Source organism: Rhinolophus ferrumequinum, chromosome X (genome assembly GCF_004115265.2).
Source record: "Rhinolophus ferrumequinum isolate MPI-CBG mRhiFer1 chromosome X, mRhiFer1_v1.p, whole genome shotgun sequence".
Taxonomy (NCBI): domain Eukaryota; kingdom Metazoa; phylum Chordata; class Mammalia; order Chiroptera; family Rhinolophidae; genus Rhinolophus; species Rhinolophus ferrumequinum.
In genome coordinates, this window is record NC_046284.1 from 100,777,952 (window position 1) to 100,792,160 (window position 14,209).

The window sequence follows — 14,209 nt, forward strand, 5'->3', positions numbered from 1 at the left end:
CTAGGAGTCTTAGAGGGACTTCTTTAAGATTTAAAAAATAACCAAAAATGTAAATAATAAAATGGTAATACCTACATATCTATCAACAGTTACTTTCAATATAAATGTATTAAATGCTCCAATCAAAAGATAGGGGGGTTGAATGGATAAGGAAACAAGACCCTTACATATGCTGCCTATAAGACGGTCTTCAAATCGAAAGACACACACAAACTGAAAGTAAAGGGATGGGGAAAAGATATTTCATGAAAGTGGAAGTGGAAAAAAAAAAAAAGCTTGCTAGCGATACTTATACCACACAAAATAGACTCTAAAACAAAGACAAAGAAGGACCTGGTAATCCCACTTCTTGGTATTTACCCAAAGAAATCCAAAACGCTACTTGGAGGGGACATGTGCATCCATATATTCATTGCAGCATTGTTTACAATGGCCAAGATGTGGAGGCCGTCTGGGTGTCTGTTGATGGATGAATGGATAAAGAGGAGATGGTACGTGTATACAGTGGAACATTGCTCATCCGTGGAAGGGAATGGATTCTTGCTATCTGTGGCAGCATGGGTGGACCTGGAGGGAGTTGTGCTGAGTGGAGTTTGTCAGAGAAAGACAGATGCAATGTGATTTCACTTATATGTGGAATCTAAAGGACAAAACAAACTCAGATACAGGGAACATTTTGATGGTTGCCAGATGAGAGAGGGGTTGACTAAGGGGAAGGGATTATGAAGTACAAATTGTTTATTAAAAAGTAGTTAAGGGGATGTAGGGTATAGCATAAGAAATATAGTCAATAATATTATAGCTATGTATGGTGTTACATAGGTACTAGATTTATTGGGGTGATAGATGGGAGGGCGGTTGAGGGGCAGGGTAAAAAAGGTGAAGCTATTAAGAAATAAAAATTGGTAGTTACAAAATTGTCATGGTGATAATAAAGTAAAGCATAGGAAATATAGTCAATGATACGGTAATAACTATGTATAGTGCCAGGTGGGTACTCGACTAGTTAGGGGAAATCACCTCTTTAATTATATAAATGTCTAACCACTATGCTGTACACTTGAAATTATTATAAAATAATATTTATAAAAAGTAAAAAAATATTGATTTGTTTTGTTTTAATTAAGATTAAGGGATCAAGAATGAAGTAAAGGTGAATGTCTAAACGATTATAGGATGGTCACAATTTTCAGAGCAGTATCAATTAAAGAAGTAACAAAGAAAGAAATTGATAAAGTTTTATTTAGAAGCAAACAAAAATGTAGTTAAAAAGCTAAAAAGTGAAAGGGAAACAGGAAAAATATTCTCAATAAATATACTTTTAAGAAAACATGAAAAGAGCTCTTACAAACAAAATGCTGAGGAAAATGGGCAACAGACAGCAGACAATTGACAGTAGACACAGAAATGGGTATACACACATACACAAATTTTTTTCAACTTTTCTATTAATGAATGTGAAGAAATCCATAACAAACTATTTTTCTTCTATCAAGTATATAGATCATAATGTTCAATAGTGGTAAATGTGTGTTGAGACAGTATTTTACAATACACTGTTGGTGGAAGTGTATGAGTGTTCTTACTACCACCACTGCAAAGAAATTTAGAGATGTGTATCTAAATCTTTAGTATTCTCACAGTTAACGTTTCTTCCTTATTCTAAGGAAATGAGCAGATATGTGAGCCAAAGTGTATAAACAAATGTATTTGTTATAACGTTATTTATTATAATGAAAAACTGGAACCAAACGAAATACCTAATAACAGAAGAATGGTAAAATATGGTGTACCCGTAAATGGCTCATTATTCACATCTTAAAAGTCATTTTTTCTAAGAATAATTAATGACCTAAGGAAATACAATAGAATATTAAATGAAGAAAATAAGTACAGAATGGTGATAGACTTTGATCCTAGTTAAATATATAAATCTCAATTACAGTGAATAAGTACATTTCTCCTCTTTTTGTTGGGTTTTGGGATTGTTTTCTCCCTGAAATCATCACTTGCTAGATAAAGGTTGGAAAAAGCTTTACCCATCTCGGTAGGTTTTACAAACGTAATTAGATTTTTAGCAAGATTGTACTTAACAAAAATGAGGAAGATTGGCAAAAATAAATTTGCCTCAGTATTTGGGACACTGTGCAAAATGAGTCAAATACTAAAGGAGACAAAGGTTTGCAAAGAGAGTAGAAAAAAAAAGATGAGATGGACTGACAAATACCCTTGAAACCTAGACCCAAAGATTTGATCCTTCTTATACACTTTAACAAATAAAGGATGTCTACAGTGGTATTTTTCTTTCTTCCAGAATTGCTTCAAAGTCCACAGTCTGAGGGAAAATGGTGTTATCCCACATTTTAAAACAAGCTGCCAGCAATTGAAACCAGCCACTTCCCCACAGAGTTTAATGAGAAGTCACAGTGGAATTATGCCCACTATCCAATTTCCAACCTCCTCTGTACCCCGTGTCCCAGTCAACGTTAAGAGGACTCAGATGGGATGAAATTGGTTCGCTTTGTGGGGAGTTCTGTGTTTGTGGTGAGGGTCAGTTCCCTCCCTCCCCCCTTTCAACTCTCTAAAGTCAAAGGTAGGGTCTTCAGGGTAATCACTGAAGAGAAGTATGTAGAACGCAAGAAGGGAAAATCATGTTCTCCTTCCACTGAATATTTGTTGAGCCGAAGAAATCCTTCACAGGTCTATGTAGCTTTTGGAGGGGCCAGAAGAACCCCCTAGGCATTTCTTTGGCTTTCCATGTCAAAGCAGGAGAAACAGGAGCCACTGGTTCCCCAGCCATAAGTAATTAAGGAATAGCTGTGAAATGGACCTTTTCTTCTTTCATTTTTCAATTTAAATAAGCAGGAGGTAGAATTGCCAATCATTAATCGGAAAATGAAGAGAAGATGGACTCAGAAGAGGCCGAATGTGAAGTGTACGTTATTAGTTCAAAAGCTCGTTTACCACTTTTGATCCAACTAATCATTGCTGATGCCTCTGAAGTCCATACTTTTAGCTCTCCTCTCTCCCCGAGCTCCAGATCTTTTTTTTTAAACTAGTAATTTGCCCTAAATATCTAATACAATGGAATGCACTCTTAGCTGGAGGAAATACCATCTCCTCAGCCAGGTAAGGTGGGGGTACTCCTAGACCAGATTTAGTATGCTGAACAGGTGAAGAGCACAGACTCTGGACCCAGATGATCCAGGATTGAACACTGGATTGACCACTTACCTATTTGCTGTATGATCTCAGGCAAAATACTGAGCCTCATGTTGTACCCATGTCATAGTAGTAACATGAGGAGTTGGTACTTGATTCAGTGGCTGCCATGTAATACGTGCTCAGTAATTATTAGCTAGTGATACTATCTCTCTTTTTATCCACAAATCCTGTTGATTCTTCTACATTTTAAACATATCCTGTCTTTTCCTTTTCCCTTGCTACATATTCATAACTTGGCCCTTTATTACTTTGTCACCTGGCTCAATGTGATATTCTCTTGCTTGATGCCTCAGTCTGTTTTCTTACCACCCTTGCCCACATTTTTTCTCCACAGAGTAGCCAAAGTGAGCTTTGGATGAAACAAATCTTGCCCTATGCCAAACCTTGAAATAGTTCACCACCTACAGATTAAAACAAAACTTTCCAGGTTCTTCATAATCCGGCCTCCAGCCACCTCACCAGCCTCATCTCCTGACCCTTCCCCCATAAATCTCAAACACTTCACTAACCAGTAACGTGGACATTAGACATTCATGTTGGCTTCCTTGCTTTATATGTACACGAGGGGCCAAAGTATTTGTCATCGGCAAGAACTCGTATCATCAAACATTAATTCCCATGGAAATTAATGCTGAAACTTTATTGACTTTATTAACAGAAAATCAGCTCAGTCATCAGGTAGATAATGGCAATTATACTCATATCCATTCATCATTACAAACAAATGAGAACAGTAAACTGCCACATTATGAATTTTTTTTTCAAATCCTGAAACAACCAACAACATGGTGGCAGCTAGAAGAACCTGTGTCATTATGTCGGTGGGGGCAGGCTGTGCAAACTAACCAAAATTCATCCATTCTAATGTGCACATTTTATTGCATTAACATCACTGAATTCAGGATGGTTTTACAATTTCTGCTGGTCTGGGCACATGTGGTTTAGAAGCAAATCCAAGAAACAGTAGTGGAGACCTCTTAAGAAACGCTATGTTGTCAACACTCTGGATATCACAGAGGATGATATTGTGTGGAAAAGGCCAGACATCTGTTACTCTGAAGGGAAACGTGATATGGGAGACTCAGACTCTATGAGGACATTTTAGGAACCCCTCACCAAGGTTTTCACTTATAATTTACTTTTTTTGCACATGCAAGAGGAATAGATGACAAAAATGTAAATAAATCTAAAAGAGCAGTTGCTTAGTAAAATAAAACTTCTAAGTGATCATTTTGATTAATCAGCAGCATCTGCCGCTTCCCATGCCCCCGTCAAAGCCCAGTAGTACTTAGGATGGTACTATATGACCTGCAACTGAAGGTGTATTTAATTCGGTGAAATACTGTCGTGTACATTGGTGAGTAAATTAGGCCATGTTTTGAGATCAGTATTGCGAAGAATGGGAAAGATTCTTTAAAAATCGAAATGCATACAGAATTGAAAAGAATGACAGCAGAATTCATCCATGTAACCGTTATTTATTTAGCATCTATTCTGTGCCAGGCATCATTCCCGGAGCAAAGATTACAGCAGTAAATACTCATAAAAGAGACAAAAATCCTTGCCCCCAGGAACCTTAACTTTATGTGTGCGAGATGGGTAATATACAAAATAACCAAATTATAGTATCTGTTAGATTTAAGAACTAAAGAGAAAGCTACAACAGGAAGAAAGGATAGAAATTTGGGAGGAGAGAGGTCATTTTAAGTAGGATCATCAGGAAAGACCTGCAGGAGGTGAGGGAGATCGCCATGTTTGATATTAGATGGGAGGTCATTCTAGGCAGAAAAATCAGCAAGTGTAAAGGCTCAGAAGTGGGGACACACCTAGCGTATTTGAGGAGCACAGCAAGGAAGCCAGGGGTCTCAAGAAGGGATAAGAGAAATGGAGAGTAGCTGAAAATGTGGTCAGAGAGCAAAGAAGAGAGGGGATTAACAGATTTTATAGATCAGTGCTCTTCAATAGAAAAATAAGGTGAGCCAGATATGTAATTAAAATTTTTCTAGTTGCCACATTTAAAAAAGTAGAAACAGGTAAAATGAATATTTTTAACCCAATATATTGAAAGTATTATTTCAACCTGTACATTATATTAAAGGTATGGATGAGATATTTTCCTTTTTTAAAAATTTTAAATATAGTTTTATCTTCAGAGCAGTGTCAGGTTTAGAGCAAAAGTGAGAAGAAAGTTTAGAGATCGTTTTTTGGTACTGTTTGGAATCTGGTGTGTATTGTGCCCTTACAATGCATCTCAGTTCTACTTAACGTCATTTCAGGTGCTCAGTAGCCACAGGTGACAGTTCTTACCATATTGGAAGGCACGGATCTAGAGCCTTGTAGAATGCAGGTAGTGACTGGCTTTTGCTATGAATGAATTGGGAAGCAATAGAAGAGTTTTGAGTGCAACAGTGACATCCTGTAACTTGGGTTTTCACAGGATCCCATAATATGACTTGGGTTTTCTTAGCATCAGCTGTGTTGAGAATGATAGGGAAGAGAATATCTCCTCATGTGCCCCAGAATAGACTTGAGACAAGCTGTCATCAAAGATCAAAACTGACTATAGATGAGGATAAATCCAATAACCAGATCTGGTTTGGGGAATGAGTGTAATTATAGTTCTCAACTCGCAGTCCTTGCACAGGCTGTGAATGAGACAGGCTCTGTCTTTTTTTATTATTTTTTTTATTTTTTAATTTATTGGGGTGACAATTGTTAGCAAAATTACATAGATTTCAGGTGTGCAATTCTGTATCACATCATCCATAAATCACACTGTGTGTTCACCACCGAGAGTCAGCTCCTTCCATCACCATACATTTGATCCCCCTTACCCTCATCCCCCACCCCCCAATCCCCTTACCCTCTGGTAACCACCAAATTACGTTCCCCAGATTAATTTTCAAACCCCGTGGCCATCCTGTGGTCACCGACTGCCCTCCAATCCCCTCACCCTCCCCCCACCCCCCCACCCTTCCCGCCCATCCAGCAACCCTCAGTTTTTCCTCTTTGTCTCCAAAACTGTTTCTGATTAGTTCATTCACTTATTCTTTTCTTTAGATTCCGCAAATAAGTGAGATCACATGGTACTTATCTTTCTCTGTCTGACTTATTTCGCTTAACATAATGTTCTCTAGGTCCAGGCTCTGTCTTATTCCCAGACATGGGAATCTCTCCTCACACTTCAAGACCCAGATGAACCATTATCTTCTCCGGGACGTCTCCTATGCCCTGCCTCAGAAATACCTTATCCTCCTATAATATCCCATCAGAGTCCTGGGTTTATATGCTTGTTTCCTCTCATGGACTGTGAGATCCTCAAAGCAAGCTACATATCTATCTTTAATCCTAATGCCCACTAGAGTTCCTGGAAGTTAGTAAACCCTCAACAAATATTTGTTAACTTGAAGCAAAAAAAAAAATTAATCCCAAAATGAAAACAACCCAAATGCCCACCAACAGACATACATTTATATGTTTATCCAATTCAATACTGAACAGCCAGGAGAATAAACAAATTAATCTATACACAACATGGATGATGGTAAACCATATGTTGAATGAGAAAGACAAGTCACCAAAGAGTATATACTGTGTGATTCCATATACATAATGTTTAACACAAGCAAAGTAATCAAAGTTGACAGGATATAGCTATAAGGGACAAGGGGTAGGGGACTCTGGACTTCTGATAATTTGGGGTGTACAAATATCTTCTGGTTTTTTGGTGTGTCCAGTTTTTAAAACTATATTGAACTATATAGTTATATGTGCACTTTCTTATATGTGTATTATACTTCAACTAAAAGCTTACCTACAAGACAACAAAACTGGCTCCCAAAAGACAACAAAACAAAAACAATTGTAAATTATTTCAAGTGCAGATCATTTTGCTCAGCTGTATTACAATTCAATATGCAAGAATACATTTGTGGTTAATTGAATAACATAGTATATGTGTTTCCATAATTAAAAACTTCCACTAGTACAACATATGTTAAGTATTTTCAGTCAGTTTTCCCCTTTCCTTAAAAAGGATTGTGAGTCTTAATTTAGAAAACATTTTAACATGTAATAATTTTGTGTTTTTAATCCCCTTGTCTTTACTTTTACCCTACAATTTTCCATAAAGGTGCATTTTATTTTAAACATTTTAAAACATGCCACTTCGTATTATATACTTGCTCTAGGGCAGTGGTTCTCAACCAGGGGCAGTCTTGCCCACCAAGGGAATATGGGGCAATGCCACAACAGATTTTTGGTTGTCACAACCGGGGGGACGCTACTGGCATTCAGTGGGAACAGGCTGGGGATACTGCTAAGCGTCCTACAATGCACAACACAACCCCTAAGCACTAAGAATGATTCAAACCTAAACATCAGCCGTGCTGAGGTTGTGAAACACTGCGCTGGTTTAATACAATAATGTGCGAATTTTCAAATTAGAATTTTGTTTTCTTGACCGGGTTTAATCTCACATTTTAGAGATTTTGATATATTGAAATTGCTGTGCTCAACGTGAATGAATGTTCTTAAAAATTGTATTAACGGCTTTTAAATTGCTTCTATTCTTGAAAACTGTGTGCCGTGATCTTTTTGTTTGTTTGTTTGGTTTGGTTTTTTAAAAAATAGAACGTTTGAGATATGTGTTATTTATAACAATTTTATTCTTGTTTCTCCAGGCTAGAAGAACAAAAGAATATCTTGTCAGAATTTCAGAGAGATTTAAATGAATTTGTTTTATGGTTGGAAGAAGTGGATAGCATTACTAGTATTCCACTTGAACCTGGAAATGAGCAGCAGCTAAAAGAAAAACTTGAACAAGTCAAGGTAATTTCATTTTCTAAAACCCCTCAGGACCCACTAGTATAAAGAGTATATGAATTTATTTTTTAATTTATTTAATCATTGATTCCCGGTCCGTTAGGTTGTTGATAGTTCTTCACTAGTTTTTCTTACAACTTTATTTTGTCTTAACCCAGCATTTCCCAATATGTATATATTTTTAAAATACGTGTGTGTATACACACACACACACACACATATCTATATCTACATCTAGATAGATAGATACACATATATATGTAAAATACATGGCAGTATTTTTACAACTAATTTGAAATTAATTTTAGACTTATTGGAGAAATCCACAGCTGCAAATTATTTTAAAAACTGGAGAGAATCTTTATAGACATGAATCTCATTTCTTAGGGAAGATCTTAATTGCCAAATCAATCCCACTACTTCAGCCTCTAATTAAAAGTACTCAGTTTGTCTGAAACAATATTTTGTTTTTTATTTTTCGGGGGGTGGGAGGGGGTCATGGTGTTGGTTCACAGTCTTATACCCGTTGAACAGACATCCATTTTATTCAAGTTGCTTTTCATGCCTTCCTACTGTCATGTCTGCTTATCACTGATTACCTCACCTGGCTGACTGACATGCTCTAATTGTACAGTTGGATTAACCTTCATGGTTTTAGTTTTAGGAAAGAACCACTTTGGGACCGGTTTTATTTTAAATCTTGAAAGGAAGGTGAAAGGGAGAAGGAAATTCGCATTTAATCATCTTCTATTATGTACCAAGTATTAGATGTATTTACATCTGCTATTTTATTTAATCTTCATATCAAACTTTTCAAAACGGTTGCTATTATCCTTATTTTACAAGGTCACACAATCAAAGGGAAATGGAATTACCCCTCTATCAATGATTCAGTTGGTTTGCACATGCAAATTATAGTCCAATGTCAACTAGTTATTTCTCTGAAACAAGAAATTTGTACCAGAACAGAAGATAAAGTATAAAACTAAAAGTATTTCAGAACCATATGACTTCTGTCATATGTGGGATGTCAAACTGAAAGCAACAAAGGAACAAGACAAATGAAACAAAAACTCATAGACACAGACAACAGTTTAGTGGTCAGCAGAGGGTAAGGGGGGAGAGGGAGTGGTAGAAGAAGACAAAGGGGGTCAAATATATGGTGAGGGAAGGAGAACTGACTCTGGGTGGTGAGCACACAATGGGATTTATAGATGATGTATTATAGAATTGTGCACTTTGAACCTATGTAATTTTACTAACCATTGTCACCCCAATATAATTAAAAATATATTGCTTAATTCAGTAAATAAATATTGAGTACCTACTATATGTCAGATATTGCACTAGGTATTTGAGAATCAAAAATAAAAAAGTTCATTTGAATATGGTTATGTCATGGAAAGAACTCAGTCTGTTCTTGAAAATTCATCTTTTTAAAAATGTGTTCAGTGTTATATATAGCAATATAATTGATAACCCATTCAAGAGATCTGTTTAGTGGCATTCACTTATTAATAAATATGAATTGATTTTTTTTCCCTAGGCAATCTAGATCAGCAGTATCCAACAGAACTTTCTGCAATGATGGAAATGTTCTTCATTATGTATTTCAGTAGCCATTTGCTGTATGTGCCTTTTGAGTACTTGAAAGGTAGCTAGTGTGACTGAGGAACTGAGTTTTTATTTTATTGAGCTTAATTTAAATTTAAATAGCCTCATGTGGCTAGTGGTACTGTATTGGACACTAAAACTGTAGATGACAGAAATAAATAAAAGACAGTTATTAAAACCATGGTGGTTTTATAGATCTTGGGAAAAGCATTTATAATATGATGCTGAATGAATAAGAGACATTCAAGCATGTGGAAAAGACAAAATTAAGGGTTCTTGAATGAAACCATCCAAGTTTGAATCACAGCTCCATTGCTTGCTACTTTTTTGTCCTTGAATCTGGTACTTAACCTCTCTGTTGGTATTTAACCTCTGTTTCAGTTTCCTTCTATATAAGATAAAGATAATAGGATCTACTAGATAGAATTATTATATACAAATGAACTGAGGTTATAGATGTGAAGAGCTTAGCACAGTGCCTGGTACCTGATATGTTCTCAATGTTAGTTATTTCTTAATATGATAATGAAATTTCTTATTCTGTGGTATGTTACAAGATGGAGGCTGAATACCAGAAAGGATGATGAATTTATCCAGACTGTTCAATTTCTGATAGAGATGTGTTTTCAGTCTCTTAACCATGTTTTGGGTGTTGTTTTAAAGCTGATACCAAATGACATCTTTCTCTTGGAAAAAAAAAAAAATTCGGAGGGATGAGATATCCCGGTCATTTCTAGGATAAGTTTATCTACTTGAGAGTGGGTGTTTCAGTCTATCAGCTCTGTGTTCTGTAGAAAACTGTTGGTATTTGAGGTACCGGTGGGCCTTCGGTCAAGTTGCTTCGTTTTGATAGGTTAATCAATAGAGGCAAAGACAAGGCAGTTGGCATTGTGCTGTAATTCATTTTAAAAGTTGTTGCATTTGTCTGTTTCAGTTACTGGCAGAAGAGTTGCCCCTGCGCCAGGGAATTCTAAAACAATTAAATGAAACCGGGGGAACAGTGCTTGTAAGTGCTCCCATAAGCCCAGAAGAACAAGATAAACTTGAAAATAAGCTCAAGCAGACAAATCTTCAGTGGATAAAGGTTAGACCATCTCCCTTGTCACATGTGTTAAATGTTGCAAGTGTTTGTTTTCTCCCATGGGTGTTTTATTGGTGGGGGGAATGTATGTGGATTTTTTTTAAGCTGATCATTTGCTTTAGTGAAATGATTTATTGTGGATGGAGAGAAAGTGATGGTAGATGATGGTACAGTAATGACCAAATGCCAAAAATATACACCACTATTCTTTTGCATGAATTATTCTAAAGAATTGGACTGGAGAAGGGGTAAAGTAATTAATTCAGTTTTCAGGTGTATTTTGGCAGTGTTTAAGCAAGATGGAGGCGGTCCAGTTCAACAAGTATCATAAATCAAAATTGCTTAATGCATGCTAACCTTCTCCAAAAGGTTTTATCTATCTATCTATCTATCTATCTATCTGTCTATCTATCTATCTATCTATCTATCTATCTATCTATCTATCTATCTATCTATCTATCTGTCTGTCTATTTACTTAACGTGTGAGTTTTCATCTTTCTACCACGGATACTTTTTATTTTTTTTATTTTATTTTTTTTTTTTCACTATTTTTCAATGCCTTTTTATTTTATTATTTTTTTTTTTTTTTTAGGGGTGAATTGTTACAATTCTTTTTATTTATTTATTTTTTTTTTTTTTAATATTTTTTTATTTTTTTAATTTATTGGGGTGACAATTGTTAGTAGAATTACATAGATTTCAGTTGTGCAATTCTGTGCACAACTTTTTAAATCTAATATTTACAAGTGTTTATCAAAGTGAAATGCATACTTACACTTTAATACCGAGTGGCGCATATGAATTTATAATGAAAAGCGAAATCAATTAATCTATCATTTATCAGAAGACAATCCTTTTCCCACTGTATTGTTGTGGCAACTTTGTCAACAATCAAGTAAACATGTATGTATGAATCTGCTTCTGGATTCTCTACTCTCTTACATTTAATCATGTCTGTTCAACTACAACCACACTGGCTTATTAACAATGATTTTTAGCAGCTTTATTGAGATATAATTCAAATACTATACAATTCACCTATTTTAAAGTGTACAATTCAATGGTTTTGGTAGATTTGTTTTTTTAATTGTGGTAAAATATATATAACATAAAATTTGTCGTTTTAATGATTTTTTAGTGTACAATTCAGGGTCATTTATTACATTCACAGTGTGTAACCATCACCATCATCTACTTGATAATTTTTACGTCACCCCAAAGAGAAATTCTATAACTATTAAGCAACAAGTCCCCATCCCCTACTTCCCAACCTCCTCACACAAAGTCACTTCTAATCTACTTTCTGTCTCTATGAATTTACCTATTCCAGACATTACGTATAAGTGGACTCATCCTTTATTTGTCCCTTTGTGTCTAGATTATTTGACTCAGCATAATATTCTCAAGACTTACCCATGTTGTAGCAGGTATCGGAACTTCGTTCCATTTTTATGATTGAATATTATTCCATTGTATGTATACAAACAATTGTTTTATTTTTAAAAATCGTGATCTGGTAATGTAAACCCTCCAACATTGTTCTTCTTAGTCCAGATTACTTTGGCTATGTTTGGTTCTTCGGTTACCAAATAAATGTTAGAACTAACTTGTCAGTGTTTACTAAAGCCTGCCAGGATATTGACTGGAATTCTGTTGAATTTGTAGATCAGTTGACGTCTTTGCAATATTGTCTCATCTAATCTGTGAAATTCATTCACATGTCCATTTATTTAGGTCTGCTTCAAGGCCTTTTTTTAGTAATAGTAGGCAGTTTTCAGTCCAGAGGACCTGTACGTGTTTTATTAGGTTGAATCCAAGATTTTTGAAATTTTGATCCTATTAAAAATGGGATTCATTTTAAATTTTATTTTTGTTCCTGGTTTATAAAAATACAATAGATTTTTGTGTAGTAAGCACATAACCAGCGTCTTTACTAAATTCTCTTATTAATATTAACAGTTTGTAGAATTGTTTGCACTTGTTTTACGTGCACAGTTATGTCATCAAATAGAGGTGGTTTCTCTCTTTTCAATCCTTATTTATGTATTTATTTATTTATTTACATAGACCAGGACCTCCAAAACAATTTTTTTTAAATTGGGGAATATTGGGGAACAGTGTGTTTCTCCAGGACCCATCAGCTCCAAGTCATTCTCCTTCAGTCTAGTTGTGGAGGGCGCAGCTCAGCTCCAAGTCCAGTCGCCATTTTCAATCTTAGTTGCAGGGGGTGCAGCCCACCATCCCATATGGGGAATTGAACCAGCAACCTTGTTGTTAAGAGCTCACGCTCTAACCAACTAAGCCATCCGGCTGCCCTCAAAACAAATGTTTAATAGAAGTGGTCATAATGAGAAGCCTTGGCTCATTCTTGTTTGGGAGTAATATTAAATATGATGTTGATTGTGGAACTTTTTGTAGGTCCTCTTTATCAGATTAAGAAATTTCTCCTTATTCCCAGTTTATGGAGTTTTTATTGTGAATAGGTATTGCACATATTCAGGTGCTTTCTGTGCATTTATTAACACGATTATATGTTTTTTCTCCTTTGTCGGAATGTCGTAAATTCCAACCTTTTGTTTTGGAACGTGAAACTACTCAGGGATAACTGAAATAAATCCTATTGGTCATGATGTCTTGTACTTTTTATAGATTTCTGGATTGAATTTTCTAATATGTTGTTTAGGATTTTTATATTTTTGTTCATGACAGACAGTGGTCTGTATTTTTTTTTTTTTTGTAATATCCTTTCAAGTATTGATGGCAGTGTTAGACTAGTCTTATAAAACAAGTGGAGAGGTACTCTCTTTTTCTTTGGAGGATTAAGAAATTATTGAAGATTGGTATTATTTCTTCCTAAGATACTTCAAAGAATTCAGTTGAAAGAATTCAGTTGAAATTCAGTTGGGCATGGAGTTATCTTTTGTGGGAAAGTTTTTGATAATTGGTTCATTTTCTTAAACAGATGGAGGGGGTAGTTAGATTTTCCATCTTTTATGTGTGTCAGCTTTTATAAGTTGTGTATTTCAAGGAATTTGTTTCCTTGTCATTTTCTCTTTTGGGCATGTAGACTTTCTTCATACAGCTAGTAATACTATATATATTTATATGTAAGAATGAGAAACTAGAAAGATAGGGAGCGCTAATTACCTGGGCAGAGCTTGTTGACTGGGATGTTTTACTCTATGTGCTAAGGCAGAGAGGTGACCCCCCTGCTGAAAGATACTATCAAATTCTAGAATGCACTGATCTTTATTTTGAGGTACTGACACTACTAAGATTCTTTCCAGATGCTAAGTTCAATTTCTTTAGATAAGGACCACAACACATTTTTTTGCTTTCATTTATGCTTATTTTTGCTTGTAAGTACTTGCTAAGGGAAGACCATTCATTGTGTGGTAGTTTTGAGCTAGGGGCAAATTTTGAAGTACAAACACTCAGTACGCCAATTTTAACCTGCTTCACAG

General features: G+C 35.5%; 1 protein-coding gene across 6 annotated transcripts in view; it reads left to right on the forward strand.

Moving 5' to 3' along the window:
* The window catches only part of DMD (dystrophin), a 2,143,628-nt gene that overhangs the window by 1,336,435 nt on the left and 792,984 nt on the right, over positions 1–14,209 (forward strand). For all 6 annotated transcript variants that reach the window (XM_033109718.1, XM_033109734.1, XM_033109713.1 and 3 more), the window contains exons 46-47: positions 7,908–8,055; positions 10,598–10,747. In XM_033109718.1, the coding sequence (XP_032965609.1) occupies positions 7,908–8,055; positions 10,598–10,747 (298 nt within the window). The remainder of the gene's footprint in view (positions 1–7,907; positions 8,056–10,597; positions 10,748–14,209) is intronic.